Source organism: Felis catus, chromosome B3, assembly GCF_018350175.1.
Source record: "Felis catus isolate Fca126 chromosome B3, F.catus_Fca126_mat1.0, whole genome shotgun sequence".
Classification (NCBI taxonomy): domain Eukaryota; kingdom Metazoa; phylum Chordata; class Mammalia; order Carnivora; family Felidae; genus Felis; species Felis catus.
In genome coordinates, this window is record NC_058373.1 from 3,297,691 (window position 1) to 3,324,766 (window position 27,076).

At 42.7% G+C, this 27,076-nt stretch overlaps 1 protein-coding gene across 2 annotated transcripts in view; it reads right to left on the reverse strand.

Annotated features, from left to right (window-relative positions):
* The window catches only part of ADAMTSL3 (ADAMTS like 3), a 351,370-nt gene that overhangs the window by 238,688 nt on the left and 85,606 nt on the right, over window positions 1-27,076 (reverse strand). For both annotated transcript variants that reach the window (XM_023254830.2, XM_045058725.1), the window contains one exon: window positions 9,544-9,671. In XM_023254830.2, the coding sequence (XP_023110598.2) occupies window positions 9,544-9,671 (128 nt within the window). The remainder of the gene's footprint in view (window positions 1-9,543; window positions 9,672-27,076) is intronic.

The following is a 27,076-nucleotide window of genomic DNA, read 5'->3' on the forward strand; positions in this document are numbered from 1 at the left end:
GAGCATTGACCAAAAAAACCAAAAAAGTTGATAGTGAGCTCACGTTCACCCACCCATTCAGTTAGCACTGTTTGGGTCCCAATATTATGTCAGATACTACGTTAGGCGTTGGAGTGGGGAAGTGTTTGACCCTTCCCTAAAAGGAATCCTTTTTGCCAACAATTTAAAAGGCACAAAAGACAAACATCAAAGATACAGCAAGGCATCAAAACAGACTTCCTAAATGAGGATGACCCTGAACACTAAGTATGAACTAGCCAGATATCATATTTAAAAAAAAGACAAAAGTCTGCCTGATGCGATGCAAGTGATTAAGGCAACTGATACACAAAAGGACCAGGTTTAATGTGAAGGAAAGAATGTAAGGTAAGAAATAGGCCACAGGAGCATTTTAAAACTTCACTAGAAGTCAACAGATCTCTGTCTCTCTCTCTCTGTCTCTCTCTGTGTCTCTGTCTCTGTCTCTGTCTCTGTCTCTCTCTCCCACACACACACACACACACACACACACACACACACACACACCAAATTCAAGTGGCAAGAATCTTGAAAACTCGCTCTCAAATATACAGAAAAAGAAAAAAGTGGGGCACCTGTGTGGCTTAGTTAAGCGACCAACTTTGGCTCAGGTCACAGTCTCACGGTTCATGAGTTTGAGCCCCACGTCGGGCTCTGTGCTGACAGCTCAGAGCCTGGAGCCTGCTTCAGATTCTGTGTCTCCCCCTCTCTCTGCCCTTCCCCTGCTCATGCTCTGTCTCTCTGTCTCTGTATCTGTCTTTTTCTCTCTCTCTCTCTCAAAAATAAACATTAAAAAAATTTTTTTAAAGAAAAAAGCAATGAAAAGTGATTGGTGAGAATGCAATAAAAGTGGAACACAGACAGAAACAACTGATGGTCATGAAGGCCAGGACAAAGGGGCAAGAACCAACAGTGAATGATATAATAGAAGAAAAATTTTCCTCCAATAAATAAGGATGAAAATCTGCACAAGTAGCTATTATGTGCCAAGGAGAAATGAATTTCAAAAGAGTGAGAGCTAGACACAATCTTATAAAATTCTTGACTTTATGAAGGAAAAAAAAAACCCTAAGTCTTTTCTGGGCTGCCAAACAGAACAAATAGGTTATCTACAAAGACCAACAACAACAAAAACAACCAAGCTGGCCTGAGGGGTCTATGAGCAGCAACACGGACACCAAACATTATGGAAAAAGAACTCTGGGCCTTGAGAAGGGAAATTTGTGTCTTGGGTATTTTATACCCAAATAAGCCATTCACTGTTTATGTGTGAAAGCAGGAAAAAGACATTTTCAGATACATCAGGACTCGTAAAGTATAAGACCCACAGCTTTGTCCCGAAATTAAAAAGGCTATAAAGCCCTGTTGCTTGAAGTGTGGTCTATGGACAAGCAGCATTGACATCGCCTGGGAATTTGTTAGAAATGAAAGCTCTTGGGCCCCACTCCAGACCTACTGAATCAAAGTTTATATTTTAACAAGATCCCTAGGTGATTCATATGCACATTAAAATTCCAGAAGCACTGCTCAAAACACATCCCTGCCAACAAAGTGATGATTCAAAATGAAGAAACTACAAAGACAGATAATGAGCACTGAAATAATGTACGCACGCACACACAATTAAGTTTCAACAAAGGTCTGAAATATGATCATAAAAGAAAAGCTATAAAGCAAAATACTGGTGCCAATACACTGAAATGTAAAATCTCAAATAATAACAACAAAACCCAAGAGGTGGAAGTGAAGAGGAAAAGCATAAAATATTCATCGTCTGTACAGGGAGAAATCAGAAAAAAACCTATTTTATTGTTGGCATTGGCACTGGTAGCTATAAAGCAATTATTAAAATATGGCTTTCAAACATCTTCAATTTCATCGGCAGCAAAAGATATATAATATATATTATATATATATAACATATATATAATATATATATATAATTTCCAAATTACCAGAGGTTAAATTTCAGACAAAAACATAAGAAAAAAAGAGAAAGATTTTAAATAGAAATAGTAATCTGAGCACATATATTGAATTCCTTTCCTTACAAATGCCTAGTGAAATGACCACCTTAGTACATTAATAAGTGGACATCTCTATATTATACGTGGAAATTCACAGAGGCTATACACAAACCAGGAACTTCAAGATATAATGTAAGCAAGTCTGAATTAAAGGGGGTGGGGGTGCCTGGGTGGCTCAGTCGGTTAAGCATCCGACTTCAACTCAGATGATGGTCTCATGGTTCATGAGTTCGAGCCCCACGTTGGGCTCTGTGCTGACAGCTCAGAGCCTAGAGCCTGCTTTAGCTTCTGTGTCTCCCTCTCTCTCTGCTCCCTCCACCACTCATGCTCTCTCTCTCTCTCTCTCTCAAAAATAAATAAACATTAAAAAAAAATAACAATTTAAAGGGGGTGCACAAATATACCATTCACTGTACATAAAAGTGAGGCTAAGTGAGAACCTACCTTTACCCACTAAATTAAAGTAGACGATGTAGCCAGAATTCCTTGCAAGTAACAGGATGGGGGTAACTAGCAAAAGACACCTAAGATCCCACTAGATGGAGGTCCCTGTGATATCTCAGTGCCTACACGGGCTAGGGTACTCTGGAAAGGTTACATAAAGTATAGGTACCGCAAATACTATCTCCAAATAAAAGCAAGACACGAAAATCATAGAAAAGAAATTCATTTAGCAGAAAGGCAATATTCCTTCCCATGAATGCCGTACAACCACGCTTCCTGTTGATCTTTCAGTATGGAGATACTGACCCAAAGATGCAGTACATCTAGAACAGTGATTCTTACCCAGACAGAAGGGCACTTTTCCCATGGAGATCCAGAACTGAATTAACTAGGGACTTGATCAAATTCTGACCAAAAATCCAGATCCCTGTTATTTGGAGTAGAGGGACTCAGAAATAAAACACTCACACACGCATATACATATATCCTTATTTTTAAAAATTTGCTTGTTTAAATTTTTTTTAATGTTTGTTTTTGAGAGAGAGAGAGCAATCAGGGGAAGGGCAGAGACAGACAGAGGGAGACACAGAATCCGAAGCAGGCTCCAGGCTCCGAGCCGTCAGCACAGAGCCCGACGCGGGGCTCGAACTCATGAGCTGTGAGATCATGACCTGAGCCGAAGTCAGACGCTTAACCGACTGAGCCACCCAGGCGCCCCAGATTTGTTCTTATTGTTTAAATGGAAGCTTAGACCATTGATTGTTTTCAGCCAACCCTGATATGTATATTCTGATATGTATATTCTGGGCTATACGCTTCCCTACAAAGATGGCTTGAGCTAACTATTCCAAAAGATTTATTTCTGATAATGCTTCTTCTCCTTAGTTTCTACTTTGTCTGATACCCGTACAGCTTTACCAATTTTCTTTTAATTAGTGTCACGTTATGGCTTCTTCCTGTGCTTTTATTTACAGTCATTGGGTGTCCTTACACTTCACGTTTGTCTCTAGTCAACAGCATATGATATTGGTGTTTTACCTCTAACAGCCTTTATCTTTTAACTGGACTTAGTCCATTTATATCTAATGTAAACCCTGAAATATTCAGAGGTTCACATCTACCACCTTGCTGTTTGTTTTCTATTTGCCACACTTGCTCTGTATTCCATCTTCTCTCCATGAGTTTTCTTTCTTGAGTTATTTGGAATCAACCAAACATTTTACCATTATTCTATTTCTATGATAGCTGGTTGGTAGTTATAGAATTTTTTATTAGGCTTTTAATGGTAACCCTAAAACTTACAAGATGCACCCTGACTTTGAAATGTCAAATGTGAGTCACTTTTATGACTTTCTAGGCAATTCAAAAACATTAGAATACTTTAACTCCATTTACCCCCTTCCCAAATTTCATGGTATGGTTTCCCTGGGTTTTTTTTTTTTTTTTTCATTCTACATATACTTAAACCCTACACAACATGCTATTATTACTTTAAATGGTTTGTATTCATTTATATTTCTGTTCTCAATTGTCCATTTCCTCCTGAGTTTCCACTCTCCAGATGGGGTCACCTTCCTTCTACCTGAAGAACTCCCTTTAGCACAGTTCAAGTAGCAAAGAATTCTAAAGTTTTTGTTTGCCTGAAAATACCATATTTCACCTTCACACCTGAAGGCTCTTTTCCTCCATGGGGAATTCTACTCTAATAGTTATTTTCTTTCAAGATGTTAAGCAGGTCATTTCATTATCTTCTGATGACAATTTACAGTCACCCTGATTTTTGCTCCTTTGAAGATAATGTGTGTTTTCTCTCTGACTTATTTTAAGACTTTCTTCTACTATAATGGGTTTATGTGTATTTCTTCTATTTGGGGTTTTCAGGGCTGCATCAATTTGTGGCTTGATCCCTACAGAGCAGTAACTTTTTTCAGAAGTTCTGGGAAATTCTCGGCTACTATCTCTTCAAATCGTATTTGTACTCTACGCCCATTTCTTTTCCTGTGGGACTCCAATTACACATACTTTGGACTTTTTCACCTTATACCATATATCCTTTATTCTATTTTCTGTGTTTTCCCCCCTCTATAATTTAGCCAGCATAGTTTTATTCCCTCTTCTGTCATTTCTAATCTGCGGTTAAGTTCACAATTTTAGTTATCATATGCTTCTGTTCTCAAATTTCCATTTGATGCTATTTCATGGATCCCGGTTCTCTGCTTAGATCCTGTATTTTGTCATCTATTCGTACCAAACACATTTATTACAGGGTTTTTGTTTTGTCGTGTTTTTCAACACATAGATCCAACAGCTCCAGTACCTGTTTCTATTCTCTTTTTCATCTTGATCCTGTCTCATGGTAAGACTGGTAATTTTATTACATTATGGGCATGATCTATGAAAATCCGTATAATCTCCAGGGTATTTTAGGGTCTTTTTTAAAGCTTCTTGGAGGCAGGTGGAATAGTGATAAATTTTATCACTCAAATTGGGGTTGAGCTCATTCAAGACTAAGTTTTAGTCTTAGCAACATCTAGTCTAATTAGAACTGGTTTTTCCCCTTACTTTTAGGGTACAGTGCTTCAGAGATACCAGCTTATCACTGAGGTGTCTACCAGGGCTTTGAACCCCAATTTCTATGTCCCAGGACCATGAGACTGTCAATAAATCTGCTTACCGTCTCAGCCTCTTTGTAACTGCCTTCTGCTTGGCTTTTCTACCTCTCATTGCTTAAGAATCAGTGAATGCCTGGATGAAAAATATGGCTCAGATAAAGTCACTTTTCTGCATATTGCTTCCTTTATGGATCTTAGAATCTCAAGTTCTGAGTCCATGACTATGTTTACTTCTCAATTTCTGCTTCCCTATTGCCCATCACTGAGCTGTTAATACCTGCGATAGTTTATATTAGTCCAAAGTGAAGTGAGACAAATAAGAGATAAACAGTAGATTTTCATAAAGCTGAGTGAATTCAATTTAAAGGCGGGTTTTTTAAATCTAAGAGTATGCCCCGCTTTTAGATGCTAAAATGAAAAGACCCTGATTGTAATTCTTTTTTGAAAAGGCTGTGATGGAAGACCATGGCTGCGTTCTGTTTGCTCGTTGTTGTTTTTGTCCTTATTTAACGAAATAAAAAATTGACAACCTATATCAATTCCAAATATGCTTCTTGTGAAATTTTACAAGTGTCTGAAATTCAAAAGTCTGAGAACCAGATTCTGAATCCTGGCCTACAGATCTACCTCCTTCTTCAATACTGGCCCCTTCTGTTTTCTCCTTTCTCTGTTGTTCTCCAAGCATAAAAGCCTCTTTTCATTTCCTGCTCCAGCATTTTTACACATGCTGCTCCCACCCTTTGAATATTTTGTTCCATATCCCTCCCCTATGAGAACGATGAGGGCAGACTTTGTGTTAGTGTCCTTCACAATTGTTAAACTCCTTGCGTACGTCAAGATATAAAAAGGGTCTGGGCAGAAGATATTTGCAAATGACACATCAATGAAAGGGTGAACATCCAAAACATATAAAAACTTACACAACACAACACCAATAAAACCCAAATAATCCAGTTAAAAATGGGCAGAAGACACAAACAGACATTTCTTCATAGAAGACATCCAGATGGCCAACGGACACGTGGAAAGACGTTCAACATCGCTCATCATCAGGGAAATGCAAATCAAAACCACAATAGATACCACCTCACACCTTTCAGAATGCCTAAAGTCAACAACACAGGAAACAAGAAGTGTTGGCAAGAATGTGGAGACAAAGGAACACTTGTGCACTGTTGGTGGGAATGCAAACTGGTGCAGCCGCTGTGGAAAACAGTGTGGAGGCTCCTCAAAAAATTGTAAAAAATGTAAAATAGAACTACCATAGTATCTGGTAATTCCATGCTGGGTATTTACCCAAAGAAATGAAAATACTAATACTAATTTGAAAAGGTACATATGCACCCCTATGTTTACTGCAGTATTTACAATAGCCAAATTATGGAAGCAGCCCAAGTGTCCACTGAGGGATGAACAGATAAAGAAGATTTGGTACACACACACACACACACACACACTGGAATAGTACTCATCCATCGAAAAGAATGAGATTCTTCCCATTTGGAACAGCAGGGATGGATCTAGAGGGTATGATGTTAAGTGAAATAAGTCCGTCAGAGAAAGACAAATACCGTTTAAGAAACAAACCAAAACCCAGACTCTTAACTATAGAGGTGACCACCAGAGGTGGATGGGGGTTGGGGGAAATAAGTCAAGGCGATTAAGAACACACTTACCATGACGAGCACTAAGTAATGTACAGAATTGCTGAGTCCCTGTACTGTACCTCTAAACTAATACAACTATACGTTAGCTAACTGGAATTTAAATAGATACGCAGACAGATAAATTTTTAAAAGGGTCCGGCGCTTGGAGACAGAAAGATCAGTGGAGGATTATAGATAGAGTGGAAAGATTTCTGAAGCGTTGAGAAATCCTACCTTTCACTCTGCCCCACCAAGAAAGAGAAGGGATGAGGCCTTCAATCTGCTAACCCCAAATCAAGGGGGAGAAATGTTAGGGACAGCACTTACAGAGTTCAATCTGTACCTCCGGCCGTTGGTTGGTGGCTAATCCATACCTGAGAAATTTAAGGGCAGAGAGACTGGCCGCAGCACCTGTGTACAGAGAGTAGCTGTTGCCGCACCAGCTCACTGAGCTTCGAGAGTTCATTTAGCGAAGTTGGCAAGACGGTTTCTGGTGAGCCAGACGCGGGCCGCGTGTGACACAGGCAGCATGGCGCTGTCTCAGGAACCTACCAAGATGGCCGCCAAGGGGTGAGGATAGACATCAACAGGAAGAAGCCTGGAGGGTGCCCAGCTGTCCAAGAGCCTAAGAAGGAGCAGTATTAGCAAGACGGGGTTGTGAACACACATCTGGAGGGAACTGCTGCCAAGACAGGCCAAGGGACTGGGGGTAAAGGGGACATGGCGCCTCAGAGAAATCCATCCAAGTGTTCACAACAGAAGCAGCCAGCTTTAAACACCTGCCGAAGCAGAGAGCACCGAGGCCCACTCGCTACAGTCAAGGCAGACCTCTCCTCTCCTGTTGCTGTCCTCATCCCAAATTTCCCTTCCTGGAAGGTGCAGAAAAGACAGAAGAAACTCGGCCACCTCCCTTCCTTATCTGACACGTTCAATGATCAGCTGGCCCCAGTTAGGAGAGAGAAGATGCAAATCCACACACACAGAGATAGATCAATTACCAAAATTATATTCCCAAGTCAAGGTTATTTTTTAATTAATAAAATAATCAACGAATAAATGAGCATTTTGGTTGTATGACAACAGAATTAAAGTGGTCATTCATGGCCGTTAATATATTCCCCCAATTGTTTTTAACAAACAAAAGTACATTTAAAAAAAAAAAAAAGGACAGGGGCACCTGGGTGGCTCAGGTGGTTAAGCATCTGACTTCGGCTCAGGTCATGATCTCATGGCTTATGAGTTCGAGCCCTGCGTCAGGCTCTGTGCTGACAGCTCGGAGCCTGGAACCTGCTTCGGATTCTGTGTCTCCCTCTCTCTCTGCCCTTCCCCTGCTCTTTCTCTCTCAAAAACAAATAAACATTAAAAAAAAATTTTTTTAAAAAGGACAAACACAAATAATCCCCACTCCTTTCCCATCCAAACCCCACCACTGAATGCAAATTATTCAGACCCCCAGATTTGGAGGCCACAGAGTGGAGCCAAAGTCCTACCTTCCACACATCAGACTCTAGGCTGGAAACTTCTCCCCCAGGTGACTGAACGGCAGTGGGAAAAATCTTATCCCACACATGAGAAGTCCCTCCCTGACCCCTGCCCACAGGCCTACGGCCCTCCTACTGCAGACCTCACCGGCATCAATACGCGCCAAACAGCACATACCCTACCATCCCTGCACAGTGCACGACGCACTCAGAGTAACAGAGCCTTCGTTTCCTCCCCACGTCAACAGCACAGGGGGTGTAGGTACGCCAATCTGTCTGTGCAAAACTAATCCCTAGATTTCAGTTCTGCAACCACGCACTTAGGGTCAACGCTCTGAGCGGGAACTCAGCCTGGGGGCAGTGACACCGACAGTGCCTCCAATAGCCTTCCCTTGCAGTCCGACAGTGGACTAAGCATCCTCATTCTCCAAGGCCACATCACAATCTCCCAATTGCCCCGCTGTGCGCTGTCTCAAGAAAACTGCAGGACGTATGTGGTCACTCTTTAATATCCCATAAAACAGCAACATCAACGAAACCCTGCTTGAGCCAGACACAGGATGCTCTCCCTGCATTTCTGATCTACACCTTGACACTATTCAGGGAACGTCAAGTTACCCTTCTGCCTGACAATATCCCAAATCTGACGATGGCTGCCATAATCCTGGAGCCTTCCTTTGGTCTAGGACCAGGACATCAGGTTCCATCAACCTGGAGCTCTGTCTTCTCTGAGAGCCGAAGTGAATTCTTGGCTGGCACTTCAACTGCCCTATGAAGGGTTACCTCAAATTGTCTCAGACGCAGTGATGACTATGGGCTTCTTACAAACTTAATGTGTTTTTTTTTTAAGAAGCCAATCTTATATTTTAACACGTTATTTAATATAAGCATACCTACGGTGTGAAAACAGAACTCGCTTTACCTTTTTAATGGATGGGATGCTCAGAGAAAGTGAACAAGAAATGAATTAAAAGTGAAATAACTCAAGGGTGGCACCCAAAATACTCGAGCCATTATCCCTAATCTTGACAATGTGGGGCCAGTAACTTAACACGCCAGGCCTTCCCTCCTGCAAAGCTTAAAGCGCCTAGTGCCCCAGGCTCCTTTGAGCTGGGGGTCTCACGTGGATGGACTATGGCCACACTAGTGAAAATGGGACCATTACTATTTAACTATGGTAACTTGAGGATAACTAATATTTACACACAGCAGATGTCACATCACCATCATAGTACCTTCCGAGGCCGGAAGCCGAGCTGTCTCGCCAGCCCCACCCTTCAAAGACCCTGACATCCCACAACCAGCCCCCACTTACCTCCCCGTCAGACACCTCCGCAGAGAGTATGATGCCCCTCCCCCACAAGTCCGGGAGCAGTCACTCCAGCTGCCCCAAGCATCCCAGTTGGTGTCTTTGTCTTCCTCGGCCTGAGCATTTCTTGAGGTCTAGAACGTGAAAAAGAAAACACAATACACTGTAGACAAATACGCTAGAAATATTCCAAAGCTTCCCCAGTTTTCCCAGAGTCTTATTCTAAGCTGTTCACAGAGACCAAAGTTGCCTAAAGATGCTTTGCCTTGATGACTACATTAACACACACACACACACACACACACACACACACACACGGTAGTTTTATATGGAAACTAGTGGCATGTGAGTATTTTTCCACCTTGTGAAGGTTTGGTCCAGGCAGCTTCTAAGCTCAGTTTTATTTTTTTTAATGTTTGTTTATTTTTAGAGAGAGAGAAAGTGTGCACACACAGGCACGCATGAGCAGGGCAGGGGCAGAGAGAGGGAGAGAGAGAGAATCTCAAGCAGCCTCCACACTCAGTACAGAGCCTGATGCAGGGCTCAATCCCATGACCGTGGGATCACGACCGGAGCTGTCATCAAGGGTCGGATGCTCCACCAACTGAGCTACCCAGGTGCCCCTCTAAGCTCAGTTTTAAGTCTGAAATTTTATCATTCCAAAATTTAAATGGATTAAATCATGTTTTATAACCTACACAGCAGGGTCACACCTTGCACCTAATACTTTCTCACCCCTGAAATTCTGAGTTGCCTATCCATCAGACAGACGGGCACCAGCTCCAAGGAAATGCTTCTGCACAAGGATTCGTGGACTCTCTCTCCTGAAAAGGGCTCCATCCCAAGAAAACAAAGTAAACAAAGCCTTGGGGATCCAAGAAAACAGAGAAGGGCCCATTTTGAATACATTTTGGTTTAATTAGTCTTCTGGAATTGCCATCATTGACTTATATTGGAATACTCTGGAGAAAAGAGGAGAGTTAGAAGTTAAAAATATATAGACATACGTAAATGTAGCCGTGAAAAGAAATGATGTGCAATGCTTACATAAAGTTACAAAACTTTACTAAAGGGCCTACGGTAGGCTCCACAGAATAAGCGGAGAAATGTATCATGGTCCTAAATGGATAGACTTGGTACTGTGAAATGTTAATTCTCTCCAAATTAATCTATAAATGTATAACAACTCCAATCAAAATCCCCAAGAGAACCTTCTTGGAACCCACCAAAATGATTCCAAAGTTCATCTAGTGGAATAAATGTCTATACGAGCCAAGACAAAAACTGTAAAAGAAGGGAAATTGGAGGGAAATTGCCTCAATTAAGAGTAGAGAACTGGCATAGTAATAAGCATTTGAAATCTATTAAATTAAAAAAAGGGTTGGGCGGGGGGGTGAGGGAGTCCAGAAGCAGACTCAAGTAGAAGGACATAGGATGGGACCACACGTCAACGTGAAGGTATTTAAAAACAAAACAAAAACCATAGATGACTCATTCACAAAATACCCAAAAATGACTTCCAGATATATGAGAAATTTTTATTAAAAACACTCAGACTATAAAATACTAGAAATATTATAGATTAACAGTCGTATAGACTTGACGTAAGCAAGACCATCCTAGATAGGTCAACAAAAGTAGAAACCACAAAGGAAAAGGCAGGAAGGTTTAATCACCCTAAAATGCGAACACACAAGGCCTTTCCTATCTCTTCACCTTCAGATAAAGGTGCATGTATGTGAGCATGCCCACAAAATGCATAAAGTACAAGTATATGGGCTGCAAGAAAGACAGTCACCTGCCTCTGAGAATGGAGAATGTGGGGCTAGGAGCCAATGCTGTTCACGGAAGACACAGAAGGGATGCTGACTGAATGTCTTCTATCCCCTACACCCTCATAAAAGATCTGAAGCCAAGATGACAAAACCTTACATCTGATGAAGCCACGTAGTGTTATAACGGATACTAGCTGTATGTGAACTTGCAATTTGTTTTTGAAATACCTTTTTTAAAAAAATTTTTTTTGTAACGGAGGGGGTAAAAGATAATCCTCAGAGCACAGTATAAGTCTCTGTCACTCTTCATACAGGTAACCAGGTACCTGCATTGAGAAAGAAGCAAGTTAATTAAAATGTTTGCCGTGGCTACTTCCGGGATCAAGGACTCTGGAGGATTTTGTCCTCTTTTGTTTTTATTTCTCTGCATTTTGCAAACAAAAAAACAAAAAACAAAAAAAAATTTTTTTTAAAGCAAACACTTTCAAACTTGAATTAAATGCAGGCAGCCAAACGAACAAAGAACACATCCTGCTGACAGGCAGAAAAGTTCAAGTCAGGGGGAATTTAACAGGGAAGCCCTAAGTCACAGTCAATGAACACTTATGAAGGCAACCCTAATGCTAATAAACCACAGCATACAGCTGAACGAGACACTGCCCAGGCTTCCTCAAGCCCTTAGGCCACATGACCTCATCCAACCAGAAAAAAAAATTTTTTAAATTAAGAGGGGGATCTGTAGAAAGGACTTTCAAAACTGAAATGAAATAATGAAGCAAGGTGGGGGGAGGGGTTCCCAATAACTTCCACCCAAGACTCACCAGTCAGTGGATTTCATGGCCTTCTGCCAAGCTACCTATTTATAGCACAGTAAGAAGCCCTACTAGAGGCAATATTTCAGGAACAGTCAAGTGAAAGGAAAGGATATATATCTGGCAACTGATCAAATCTGTCATCACGAATAAGGGCTAATTAAACCCATACTATTTACTGTTCTAATTAGATCACTGTTCAGTTCAATTTTCTACACTAAACGTCACCAAATGGAGCTGTGTCCTGTCTGTAACATAACATAAAATAAAGTTTTAATTCATAAAAAACACAGTCAGTTTAAGGCATTCATCTGGACGTTTAGGTTGGTGAGTCCAAACCATTTAGGCAAGCGTTTAAAATACACACAGCTGAAATTGATTTTTCATTTTGTCACTCGATCTACCGATAGGTTGAATGTGAAAAGTTGAAAAACATCATCATATATATTTTTAAATGAAAGTTGAGAGTTCTTTGCAATATTGTTTTAATTTGTTTTTATTCCCACCATCCCATCTGTTCGGTTTATAGTTAGAGTCCGGTTTGTTTCCATAACTTCTCCACCTTTACTTACAAGAAAAAAAAAATCTGGATTCTAGAATAACTAAAATAGACATGTTATAAATGCAGGCATTTGGTTTCTCTGGTTGGGTAAGAGATTTTCCCCCTAAGAAAACAGAAAATCACATGTCAAGAGGGGTCCTTGAGTTTTTCTCCTGTCCTTGACCGTGAAGATGAAGTTGGGATTTTGCTCTGAAACCCCAGCGCCCAGCCGGCTAGCCAGTCTTCCCTGTTCACGTACTCGTTCTGACCCAGACAGCAGCAAGAGCATCCCTATTTCTACCTGGATCCCGCCGCTCCCCACTGATGCTGGGAGCATGAAGACAACACAAACGTTCGGAAAAAAGCCCTGTTGTGGCAGGACAAAGGCCACCTGGGTCCTTCCTGGACATTTACGTCCGTGTGTTCATCCTCACAGCAACACCGAACCTCTTTCCTGGACCCCATGGCCTCCCAGAGCAGGGGACAGCGGGCCCCCACCCACCTCCACACAACAGCCCTCCCCAAGTGTTCTCAAGCCATCTCGTGCCTTCAACCACCCCAGCTCTTCCGTCGATATTTTCTCTGCACACACTTACGTTTGTACATTTTCAGTCTTGAAATGCAGAGTTCAGAATACAGCACTGTATCTGAAAATAACACAGACTAAGCACTGCCCCACTCTCCAGCTTTCTTCCAGTAAAATCTGAGTTCCTTCCTTCCTTCCTTCCTTCCTTCCTTCCTTCCTTCCTTCCTTCCTTCCTTCCTTCCTTCCCTCCCCTCTTCATTTCTTCCCTCCCTCCCTTCCTCCTTCCTTCCCTCCTCTTTCCTTCTTTTTCCTTCCTTCCCTCCCTTCATTCCTTCCTTCCTTTCTTCCTTCTTCTTCCTTCCTTCCCTCCTCTTTCCTTCTTTTTCCTTCCTTCCCTCCCTTCATTCCTTCCTTCCTTTCTTCCTTCTTCTTCCTTCCTTCCCTCCTCTTTCCTTTTTCCTTCCTTCTCTCCCTTCATTCCTTCCTTCCTGTCTTCCTTCTTCTTCCTTCCTTCCCTCCCTCCTTCCTTCCTTCTTCAGTCACACTGCTTCTTGGATCTCATCAAAGAGGCCGTATCACATAATGGTTAAAAGCTGTGCAATCTTGGACCCGTTTCTTAACCCTTGTAAAACTCATCTATAAAACGGAGATGATAACCTTCACCCCAGCAAGATTTAAATAAAATAACACATATATCACGAACCACACATCATCTCAATAAACGTAATAAGCGAATGTCCTGATACGCGTAAGCTGTTATCCTGCAAAAGCACATCTTTTTCAAAGCAGCCACAGCAGGGCCAGCTCTCCCCCGTTTTTACTCCTGCAAGCCTTAACGTTAATCACTGCTGAATTTCCTCTTGTTGCTTTTGGCCCAGAACACCGGCCTGCTGAGATCTGTTGGAATCCTGATCCTGTCACCCGTCTCTGAGCCATTTCGCTCAGCTTCGCAGCTTCCATGTTCCGCCCAAGTCCCCGATAAATGTGCTGGCCATGGCTTCCTAATCTTACAGAATTCCACTAATGCATATTTCTGCCTTTTTTTTTTTAAACAGTAAGCAGACCATAATGCCAAGTAAGCGGCCAAACTAATCAGCCTTGGAATCTGTGAACACAGTTTAATGTTACAGTGAAAATACGAAATAATACCAATCGCCATGATCAAATATTAGGAGGCGGAAGAAGGGGAGGGGCGGGGAGGGAAGAAACCTGCCATCAGGAGGGGACCTAGATCAGGTGGGGCCCATGTCCCTGGGCTGAGTGTGGTGGTGAGCCTCCCGAGAGAAGGGGCATTTGTCAGCCCCAGCTCTGAGACGCAGCGATGGTAAAATCTGACTGCTGGAGAGCAGATCCATGTTTGGCCTGACGGTCACCCCGAAGAGGCAGCCTCTCCCCCCACATCTCCATACACTGTCTTGCCTAGTTATCTAAAGCCCATGTTGCGAGTACGCTACAAGCCATTGCCTGAACCCTATCTATAGGTTTTCTACCCTCAGAAAGTACTGCTTGTCTGCGCTTTCCCTGCAGTCCTTGTAACCTTCTCACAAACCCTCCAGGGGGGTACTACCAGCCCCCTCTGACAGGTGAGCAACTGTGGCCTGGAGAACCACATGTCGGGTGTCGCGGGGGGAGCCCAGGGGGAACCCCCTTCTGTTTGACCCTGGCAAGCCTGCGTGTTCTTCACGGATGCCCCGCTGCGTTTGTGACCAGGAACCCAATGAATCCAGCAGCCGCCCTACCGTCACTCGCAGTGAGAGCACCTGCTGCTGTGGCCCCACCTGACCACAGAGCTCCCCTGCTATTTCAGTGCAGACTCTCTTTTTTCCTCTGTGTTTTGAGCAGAACTGTGCTTCTGTTTCTCGTATTTGATCGTATCTAGGTTATTTCACGAGCGACACACATTCTTAACTGATGCTCACGACCCAGACACATGTGTTAATTTCCCACACACAAACAGAGACGGAAGCTTCTGATGCTCGAGACATGGTGTCCCCAGAGGACCAGCCTGGACGGGTCACAGGGCAGCCAGGCAGCAGGTGACAGACCCTGGAGGGACGTGGTGATGCAGAATCAGCCGTCGGGCTTCGACAGCGACAGACACAGGAGCCCAGAGCGAGGAGACTGACGAAGAAGCAATGCTACCCCGTTAGGGACATGCGCTTTCCAAGGATGCACCAATTCTGCTGTTCCAAGCACCCCTTCCACCTCTGTCTTGCAACATGATTGCAAGTGTGGTCTTAATTTCATCTCTATTTTGGAACTGTGATAGAATTACAATGCTTGCCGATTTTTTTCCTTCTGCTCATCTATATTTCCCCATTTTATACAGTGAACATGTACGGTTTATGCAATAAAACACCCAATAAAAGTTCTTTTTTTTTTAAGGTGGGGGGGGAACCACTAAAAGGAAACCTATAGAAACGCATCCAGAGAAGTAAACTGCGCCTTGTGCTGTTTGGTTAAAACTATCAGGCTTAGAGATCTCTTAGGAAATCATATTTTCCTACGTGAAGCTATAGCTGGGGAATATTTTTGGATGAAAAATTCAAAGGAGATATTGTTTACTCATTATATAATAGGACTGGTAAAAGCCAAGAGTATTGCAGGAATAAGTGTGTTCACGATCTCATAAAGACTCGAGGACTCCTTGCCTTTCTTGGATCTCCGTGCATAAATCAAATCATAAAATATTTTCCTGACAAGTCCTTAAATCTGAGAGTTATAATGAACAGTACAGTTCTAACCAGTCTTGCAAAAATGTTAGTAATTAAACACAGATTTCACATATAAGGTCACTTATTGGAAATGCTATATTAACAGCTCCATATTAAAAACAACCCAAAATAAAGTAAGTTCCACTGGGATATTACTTCCCAGACATCAAATAAATGTTCATTCCAATGTGACCACAAAGGTTATTTAAGGAGATCTCAAATGACCCAGATTTTGTTAACAGTAAATACATTCTTTCAGGTTAATGTGACCTTAAGGTCTTTAACAACAAAAATCTTTAAAATACATAAATTAGGTAAATGACATAAAAATGCCACTCCAGCTGTCACACAGACTCAACAATTCAATTCAGCCAGAATATATTAAACATGGACATATCTAAAGCGGTGTGCGAGGCACTATTGAGAAACACTCCATAACCCTGTATCTCCCCTCTCCCCTTTCAGCCCTTTGGACCCTCTACTCAAAAATGTATCCAGTAGTCCCCCCTTATCCATGGGGGATACGTTTCAAGACCCCAGGTAGATGCCTCAAACCACAGACAGTACTGAACCCTCGATGAACGATATTTTCCCTCTACATACATACCTATGATGAAATTTAATTTATAAGTTAGGCACAGTAAGAAATGAATAACGATAACGTAGTGAAATAGAATGATTATAACAATACACGGTAATAAAAGTTATGTGAATGCAGCCTCTCTCAAAATATCTTCTTGTTCTCTCTCCCCTTTTCTTCTTGTGATGATGTGAGATGACAGAATGCCTACCTGAGGAGAGGAAGGGAGGTGAAAGATGTGGGCGTGTGATGCAGTTTGGGGTGCTATTGGTCTTCTGGCGTTGGGTCAGAAGGAGGATCGTCTCCCTCAGGGTGATGCTGTGGTTGATCTCCAGTGACCGAAACCACGATTGGAGGGGGGAGACTCCTGAATATCCACAACTCATGACCCAGATAGTCAACGACCTCTGGGGTTTGGTTGACCGTTTCCAACAACGTGGCCCTGATTATTTCACCACCTTCTTCAAACCCTTCACCCATCCCTCGGGATCCTCTATCTCCTGGCTCTCCACGACCCGCTCTACCTCTTTCTCCAGCCCCCTTTCCACGCCTCGGGCTCACACCACATTCCAGATCCAAGCACACCAGAACTCTCATTGTCCCCCAGACACAAGCACATCTGCGTCCCGTGGCCAACTCCGAAGCGGTACAAAGACCCTCCTCGTCTGGCAGCCCTCTCTGTAGGAGACCAGCGAGCGGAGAGCCAGACGGGCCGTCTTCCCTGAGCCTGGGGTCAGTGCGGTCCAGGAGAGCTTCTGAGGAAGCACCTTGCTCCCTGGATGGTTCCCGCCAGCCCCAGCACCTGGGAGGCCGCGCAGCGCCCCCGTCCTGGGACTCCTCACCTCATCTAGCCCCTCCCCCGAGTCAGCCGGGTTCTGTGGGGTCCACCTCCTCGTCCACACCCTCGCCCCAAACTCCTAATTTGGAAGGTGGTTGGACCTCCTGTCTCCCACAAATGTTAGGAAGACTTCCCCAATCAGAGCAGCCAAGGCTTCTCCAAGTGCAGACGAAGGAGCCCCTGCTGAGCACGTCCAGACCCGCGAGAGTGAGGCAGCCCCGAGTAGAGCAGTGTAGTCCCCTGTGTTAGGTGGGAGGACCAGGTCCCCGCGGGGACACCGAGGCCACTTTCAGATGGGGCTCACTCGAGGAGCATCCTAAAAACCCACTGCTTACCAAGGTGTGGACGGGGCACCGGGAAACCCCAGAGCTGTTGCAGCACCCCCCTCCGCCCCGGGGGCCGGTACTGAGCCGGCTCTGTGAATGATGCCCTTCTTGTCATCTGCCTGGGCCTTGCGTGAAAGATGGGGCAAGGGCGGGCGGACGCTGGGCCCAAAGGCTGCCTGAGAGGAGCTAAGGCCTTGGTTAAGAATTACAGCCCACAAGGGGCGCCCAGGTGGCTCAGTCGGTTAAGCGTCTGACTTCGGCTCAGGTCACGATATCACGGTTCATGGGTTCGAGCCCCGCATCGGGCTCTGTGCTGACAGCTCGGAGCCTGGAGCCCGCTTCGGCTTCTGTGTCTTCCCCTCTCTCTTCTCTAAAATAAATAAACATTAAAAAATTAAAAAAAAAAAAAAGAATTACAGCCCACATCAACCCCACAAGGTGGGAGCTGAGGAAACAGATACACGGCTCTCCTCCCTCTTGCTAATCCCCTGCAGTCCTCACCCAACTGGCGGTCAGATCTGGCCAGGAGCCAGAGGGCGAGGGAGACCATGGATGCGGTCCCCACAGGCCTGCCTCCTGGGTGGGTGTGGCACATGGTGGCCAGCAGCGGAGAGAAGGCATGGAGGGCAGAGGGAGGCTTTCCAGCACAGTAATTTACTGACTCACTGGAATACTTTTTTAAATTTATTTTGAGAGAAAGAATGCAAGCAAGAGAGGTGCAGAGAGAGAGAGAGAGAAGGAGAGAGAGAATCCCAAGCGGGCTCCGCCCTGTCAGCACAGAGCCCGATGCAGGGGCTCGAACTCACAAACCATGAGATCATGAGCTGAGCCGAAACCAAGAGTCGAATACTTAACCGACCGAGCCGCCCAGGTGCCCCGACTCACTGGAATGATTTTGAACAGACAAGAGACTTCGGCAAATGGTTGCTTTGGCAAAATTGCTCTGGTAGGGATGTGGGGGAGGACCGTGGGAAGAGGAGACAAAATGTATTTTTCTTGGGATGAGAACTTTGAAGGTCGACTTTCTTAGACATGAAGCTTTCGGGAGCTTGAATCAATAGGACGTGTCAGCTGCCCAGCCGCAGGGAGAAAGGGGTGCCAGCGACTTGGGCTTCCGTACTAAGTGGCTTGTGGTACGTGTGAATCTCACACATCTCCAGGCCTCACAACCACCTTCCAACCCCACCCTTGAGGGGAGACTCTCAGTGCCCTCGTGCATAAAACATAAGCAGTGTCTGGATGACGGCTAAGATAAAGGGAGTGAACCGGTGGTCCCAGGAGGAATCTGACTGCATATCTGATTTATTTAACTGTACACTTGATCTTAGCCAAAAGGCCGAGAAGCGATGTGATTTATTTAACTGTAATTGAGTATCTTACCAAAAAAAAAAAAAAAAAGTACTCATTGGCTAACGTTTAAAAATATGGAGATTTTTACATAAAAACCTATACTTCCGACTTCTCAGAAAAAGAAAAGAAGAAATCAATGTAGGACCCACATCCCAGCACGGCAACGATTTGAACTAAGCATGGCCGTGTGGGGGTTTTTTTTCAAGTATAATCAACATACAGTGTGATACTAGTTTCAGGTGTACAATATAATGATTTGACCCTTCCATACACCACCCTCTGCTCATTACAAGTGGCTCCTTAATCCCCATCACCTATTTCACCCATCTCCCCACCCACCTCCCCTCTGGTGACCAGCAGTGTGTTCTCTGTAGTTAAGAGTCTGTTTCTTAGTATGTCCTTAGCTCTCTTTTTCCTTTGCTCCTTTGTTTCTTAAATTCCACGTATAAGTGAAATCATACGTGTCTGTCTTTCTCTGACTGACTTATTTCACTAGCTCCCTCCATGTCATTGCAAATGGCAAGATTTCATTCTTTTTTATAGCTGAGTAACATGCCACTGTAATATATGGGTGACTGAGTGGCTCAGTCAGTTAAGGGTCCTACTCTTGATTTCAGCTCAGGTCATGATCTCACGGTTTGTGAGATCAAGTCCCACGTCAGGCTCCATGCTGACAGCATGGGGCCTGCTTCTGATTCTCTCTCTCTCTCTCTCTCTCTCTCTCTCTCTCTCTCTCTCTCTGACCCTCCCTTCCTCATGCTCACCATCTCTCAAAGTAAACTTAACAAAATATTCCACTGTAATATATATGCCATATCATCTTTATCCATTCATCCATATTTATTGCAACATTATTTACAATAGCCAAGATATGGCCACATGATTTCTAAAGGGCCCATGACTTCCAATTTGCACAGACCTCACCCAGCCCCTATGAGGATTCACACTATCTTCCTGGCTCCTGGAGGCCAAATTGGGAGCTTGTTGGTGACGAGTGACTGTCGGTTTGGAGGTAATCAATAGGCATGTGTATTTATAACTGATGTCAGATTCTTTACAATCTTGCTGCAGAACAACAACACACAAGAAAGTAAGAAACAAGTAAGAAACACAAGTAAAAAGCACAGATACAAATAACTTTAAAATAAAAACAAAGGGCACTTTTTCATCTTCACTGGACAGTGAGTTCAGCAAGGTGCACAGAAGCAGAATGTAAGAAGTTATTCCATGATGCTCGTTGTCTAAATTCTAAGTCCCCTTGCATCTAAGGGATTTGTCTCTGGGGTAGTTATATATAAAATATTAGTGTATTTTTAATACTTTTTTTAATGTTTATTAATTTTTGAGGGAGAGAGAGAGTGAACAGGGGAGGAGCAGAGAGATAGGGAGACAGAATCAGAAGCAGGCTCCAGGCTCTGAACTGTCAGCACAGAGCCCGACACGGGGCTCGAACTCACAAGCCGTGAGATCATGACCTGAGCTGAATTCGGATGCTTAACCGACTGAGCCACCCAGGTGCCCCCAAAATATTAGTGTATTTTAAGAGCCCAAATAAAAATTCCCAGAGTGTAGACAAATATTTTGGAAGATACTATGCTGGCACCAACACATGGGACACCATGGTCCCCAGGAAGCCCAGGAATCCCCCAGGGCCACCTCTCCATCACAACCCCTGCACAATCCTAGATTGTGGATGCAAACATCTAGGCAATGTTTCTCACCATAAGTGCAATTTTCATGGCTACTGGACAAGTTAGAAAAGAACCGTAACCAGTTCCTTTCCAACTATGTTAAGATACATAAATAAAAATGCCCAAATACTATGACGGCTTTGTATTGGTTTGTTTTCGTTTTATTTTTTGTTAAAAACAAACTCCTAAATACAAATTTACTTTACGTGGAGAAAGATTTAGTAAGATACCATCATGAGGCATGTCCAGCACAACATCCGGTAAGACAGACCAGCAAAGAACACTTAATGCTGCCAACTGTAAAAGACTGATGGACAGTCATGGTGGGCTAGGTAATGTGGATCAGCATCCCACTGATGGCAACCAGAAAGGAGAAAATATTCTCTGTGAATGAAATAAAGGCATTTCAGACAAAAACAGAATCATCAGTATCAGACCAGTCTTAAAGGAAATAGTAAAAGGTGATTTTAGAGTTAAAGGAAGCCCGGAAATGCAGAAAGAAATGAAGAATCAAAATCGGAACGGCAAACGTGTAAGTAAACCTAAATGGAGAGAAACTACATAAAACAGCAATTATAATGGCTTATGGGGCTTAAAATATTTATATGTAATCAGGCTACGTGATAACAATGGCGTATGCGTCACAAGAGCGGTAGGTAACAGTCAATATACTGAAAGTCAATATCATCTAGGAAGACGATAAAAGGGCAAATTAACAATTGATTTTGGTAACTCAAGGATACATGTTTTAATCTCTAGCATTACCACTAAAAGAACAGAAAAGAATGATAACTTCCAAATTAATAGATGGGAAAACATACATTAAGGGCACATACTGAATCAATCCAAAAGAAAGCAAAACGGAGAGAAGATCATAGCTAAGATGAATACATTTAAAAAGCTCAGAGCAAAATGTAAGATTTAAATGCAAATATATCAACAATTGCTTTAAATCCAAATCAAATAAAATGTACCAATTAAAAGATAAAGATTATCAGGGTGAAATTTAAAATTCAATTATATTCTTTCTTAATTTTTTTTAATGCTTAAATATTTTTGAGAGAGAGCACGAACAGGGGAGGGGCAGAGAAAGAGGGAGACACAGAATCTGAAGCAGGATCCAGATATTCATGCAGCAAAAGCAAGTCACTTGCAAGGGGAAAAGTCTGCCTTCTCCACAGCAACATTTAAAAAACAATTTTTAATGTTTATTTAATGTTTAATGTTTATTTATTTATTTTTGAAAGAGAGCGAGCAACAAAGTGCAAGTGGGGAAGGGGCAGAGAGAGAGGGAGACACAGAATCCGAAGCAGGCTCCAGGCTCCGAGCTGTCAGCACAGAGCCCAACTCACGGACTGTGAGATCATGATCTGAGCTGAAGTCAGACGCTTAACTGACTGAGCCACCCAGCAGGTGCCCCTCCACAGCAACATTTAATGGCAGAAGACACAGAAGTAATGCGTACAAAATTCTAAAAAATAAATAAATAAATAAAAATAGTACCATGCAAGAATATATTGTACTCAGTCAAGACCTATTCAAGAATAATGGCACTTTATTGGGGCGCCTGGGTGGCTTGGTCGGTTAATCATCTGACTTCGGCTCAGGTCATGATCTCACGGTCCGTGAGTTCGAGCCCCACGTTGGGCTCTGTGCTGACAGCTCAGAGCCTGGAGCCTGTTTCAGATTCTGTGTCTCCCTCCCTCTCTGCTCCTCCCCTGTTCATGCTCTGTCTCTCTCTGTCTCAAAAATAAATAAACGTTGAAAAAAAAAAAAAGAAGAATGGTACTTTATCAAAATTTAACATTTTTATGCATGCATAGACACAATTAACAGTAAAAAGATAATCCATAGAAAGGGAGGAAATATTTACAAGTTATATATCATATAAGGGACTGATATTCAGAATATATTGAGAACAACTCAACAACCAAAAAATAAACACCCAATTAAAAACTGGGACATGAACAGACACTTTTCCAGAGAAGACATACAGATGGCCCGTAAGCACGTGAAAAGATGTTCAACATCATTAATCATTAGGGACTCGTGAAGGAAAACCAAAATAAGATACCACCCTCAGACCCACAGGATGACTGTTCATTTTTTTTACAAAACCAGAAAAAGACAAAACAAAAAAAAAAGTTTTGAAGAGGATGTGGAAAAATGAGAAGCCTTGTACTTTGCTGGTGGGAATGTAAAATGGTGCAGCTCCTGTGGAAAACAGTCTGGTGGTTTCTCAAAAAATGAAATACAATTCCTGTGTCATCCAGCAATTCTATTTCTGGGTATATATCCAAAAGAACTGAAAGCAGGGACTCAAATAGATGTTTGTACTCCCATGTCCACTGCGGCATTTATTCAAAAGAGCCAGAAGACAGAAACAACCCAAACGTCCAGGGACAGATGACCGGATAAATAAAGTGTGATATATCCAAACAACGCGATATTATTCAGCCTGAAAGATGAATGAAGTTCTGGCACATGCTACCACGTGGATAAACCATGAAGATCATGATATTTAGTGAAAGACGCCAGACCAGAAAAAAAAAAAAAAAAAAGGACAAAAACAGCGTATGATTCCACTTACGAAGTACCTAGAATCGACAATTCACCGCGACAGAAAGTAGAATCGTGGTTGGCAGGGTCTGGGGGGAGGAAGGAATGGGGAATCGTTGTCTAACGCGTATAGACTTTTAGTTTCGTGAGATGAAGAAAGCTCTGGAGATGGACGGTGGGGGTGTTTGTACAACAGTGTGAATGTACTTAACACCAGTGCACGCCACGCCTACAGACGGTTAAGACGGTGACTTTTATGTCACGTGTGTTTTACCACACGAAATGGAAAACCGAATGAAATAGAAAGAAGAAAAGCAACACTACCATTTTCAAATGACGAAAGCAAAAAATTCAGAAAACGGAGCCCTTCTTTAAAAAGTTGATGAAGGAGTCTAGTCAACCAGGAGAGGATTCAAAATTGTCAAGAACGGGATTGTACAAGTTGTACAAAAGGAACGACAGTGAGTCTTGAATCCACATCAATATGGAACCATGAATCAGCATCAGGAGCCATGAAGGTTGTAGGACGGAACATATTAAATGAGCAAAAATATAACAAAAACTGGGGGGGGCGGTGATGAATGGAGGAAAGTCGTAAGGAAGTCAAGTAAATATCGTCTGAAATATCGCCACAAATTCCTTGTGTTTTTCATAATCTCATTCTTAGGGACATCCCTGGGGAAATGATTTATTCTCCTGTGAAGCATTTATCCCTAGGTTATCAAGTCCTTAATTTCCTTATCATCTACTAAATTCACAGAAATTAAATATTTCTAACTTAAAATGGCACACATCCTGGGATAGCATTTTCATAGATTTACGTCAATTTCTTGATCCCATGCAAAGTCTTCCTTGTGTAATGTGTTGAAAATGTCCAGAAACGCTATTTGCCAAATGCAAACGCTAGTTATTTCTAGAAAGTGGGATAGGGGTGATTTGTAGCTTTCTTTGCAGTTTTCTGTACTGCTGGACTTTTTTTAAAGAGCAGTCATAACATTTTTTTTTACATGTCAATTATTCTGATAAATGAGCAAGTCCAACCTGCATCCAAAGAAGTCACCCCGCTGTGGCTTCGAAACCCAGGGTCTCCCCGGTGAACGCTTGCCAAGAAGCCGATGTCGGGGGCTGGCATTCCTGGAAGCGGTATTTATGGAAACTGCCTCAGGGCATCTCAAGGCTGCTGGACAAAGGCCAGCAGTCAGATGCTCCAGATTATTAACTTCCAGCCCCACACATTGCAACGAATGTTCTAGAACAATGCTTCTCAAACTGGGCAGTTTTGTCCCCCACCCTGGTCAACATTTGGCAGTGTCTGGAGACAACGCAAAGGGTTTTACCTACGCTCACCGCCATGGAACAAAATCATACCCTGCGTCTGTATAATGCTTCTTCCTATTTAATGTAGGTTTGTGCCGGTTACTTTATATACTTTCTTGCCCTACATTAAGAACCACAAAATAGCCTTAAGAAGCTCTTAATTTCAACATACCTCAAACCATATTCAAAGCATTCATATTTGACAATCCGCAGTGGACTTTCCTTTCCCAGGAAAAAAGCAGCATAGATTTTCAAGTTTAATGATACCAAGTTTTTAAAAAATTCTTTTTTGACTTTTCTCAGTGATTTACTTCCATCCATGGTTAGCCATTTCACATAGAAAAACAGAGGTTTTGTGCCAACAACTCATCGAGAATATTACCCAGACCACATTTTAGGGGCACAGGCTTTAAACAAACTCCCACAAGAAATATTATTTGACAGCTACAAAAGTAAGTAATGAAAGAAGCCAGCATGTTGTTTTTATCTCATGCCTCTCCTTCTGGGATTGGCTGGCAGTCTGCAAGCTCTGGGCCACCCCTGCGTGGCATGTCACTGCGGGTAAAGAGAGAAACCGGAACATTCTGCACATCCCGAGACTGGACGAGTTCATGGCAAAGCCACAAATCCTTGACTAAAAATGGTAGGAGAGTCTCCCTGGGTTAAATGACAATGGCCTTGTTTAGGTCACTGCTAAATGGTTGACGTTCAGGTCCATTGAGTCTTCCGGAGAGTTAGCCAGAGTTTCCACAGGTTTAGCAAACTTAAACTTCACCAAGCCTAATTTAGTCATTGCCCTAAAGAAGACTGATCTAGTTACAAGATAAAGGAAAGCACATGATTTCAAGCAGGTACTGAGTGCTCAAAGGACAAATACCCTCAGCGTGGGAAGTCAGGAGCATTTCCTGAGAAGGTGCCACTCCAGCCGAATCTTGGTGGATGAAGAGGTGCTTATGAAACCGTCACAGTGAATATCTGAGCAAAGAGTCTCTGTAATTTGTGGGGAAGGGAGGAGATACTTGTATAAATTTGAGTGGGTTGCACATAGAGTAATCAAAGGACTATGGTCACTTGTAGAGCTCTGTATCATGTAAGTGAGATTTTTATCTACCTCAAAATAGGACCTGAAATACACCAGCCACATTACAAGTGCTTGCTGTGCACACGTGTGGCTACTGCGTTAGTGCAAATGCAGAAAACCTCCATAATTACAGAAAGTTCTGCTAGACATCAATGGTATAAATGACTGTTGGAAATATGGTCACAAATCTGAAAGCAAAGCCAAAAATTTTCTTGGAAAACAAAGCGTATAGGTCAGTATGTACACACACACACACACACACACACACACACACACACACGCATGCATGCATGATACAACCTTACACTATTAAGCCAATCATTTATTTTACTTAATCATGTGTGTGATTAACTTAAAAATATCCAGTGGGGATTTTTAATTACAGAACTTAAGACTTTCAAAATCATCAGAGACCATGAATTCAAGCAAACTATGGTCTGGAGAGAAAAGTACCAAAAATAAAGAAATGTACCAAAAATTGGGCTGTACCCCCAAAATATGAACATGATAAAGGAATAAAGCAAAAAAAAAATTAACAGAAATGAGAGTAGGCATAACCAAAAATGAGCATTTTAATTTCTGTATGTTCTGTCATGGATTCAGTTTTTTCCACAACGCTAATTTTGTCCTTTATCGTGCTATCAAAACTCTGCTATTTCATCATTTGTTTGCATACCTGTCTGAACTTTTAAGCCTTTTTCATCTCATTTTGTTATTTTCATATACTTGATGTTTTCTTCAATTTCATCTGTTGCCAAAGCAAACGTAATTTAAGCCATATTTATTTCCTGCAATAAATTACCTTCTAAACATTCCTTTTTACCTCTTTTAGGGTACAGTTTTAGGTCACAATACGTAAATATTTCTTTTCACATTTCTCACGTTACTGTTGTTGGTTTTCATCCACTGTACAAGGAGTGATCTGTTCTGAGCTGGTGTTTGCCCCAAAATGTTATAGGACAGGCTCTCATTCGGCGGATCGATTCTCACTTCCCATCTGGACCCCAGAGGCACATTCCTCACACCTAGGGTTGGGCGATGAATGAGGGGCAGGTTGTGTGACTCAAGACTGAAATTAACGCCAAAGAGACAATATCGCCTCTACAATTTCTCCTCTGCGTTTACTAAGGATGCCTCCTCCAAGAATGAGAATTCCACGTGTACTTTTCTGTTCATACCAGTGACTTTTCCCGGCAGGGCTCCTCACCTCCTGAGAAAGGACCTGAGCATGTCGGGGAAAAATCTACTTGGGAGAAATCACAAATGCCCACAGGTCCACGTTTGGCGTGGCCCCATCGGTGCTTGATTCTGCCTGGACCCGGAGCTTCCAAATACCATTCACCCGCACCAGCCAGTGAGGCTCCAAGCAGAACCATGGCTGTCTCCCTGTCACTAGAGATGACTTCAAGTCCACGGTAAACCTGACTCT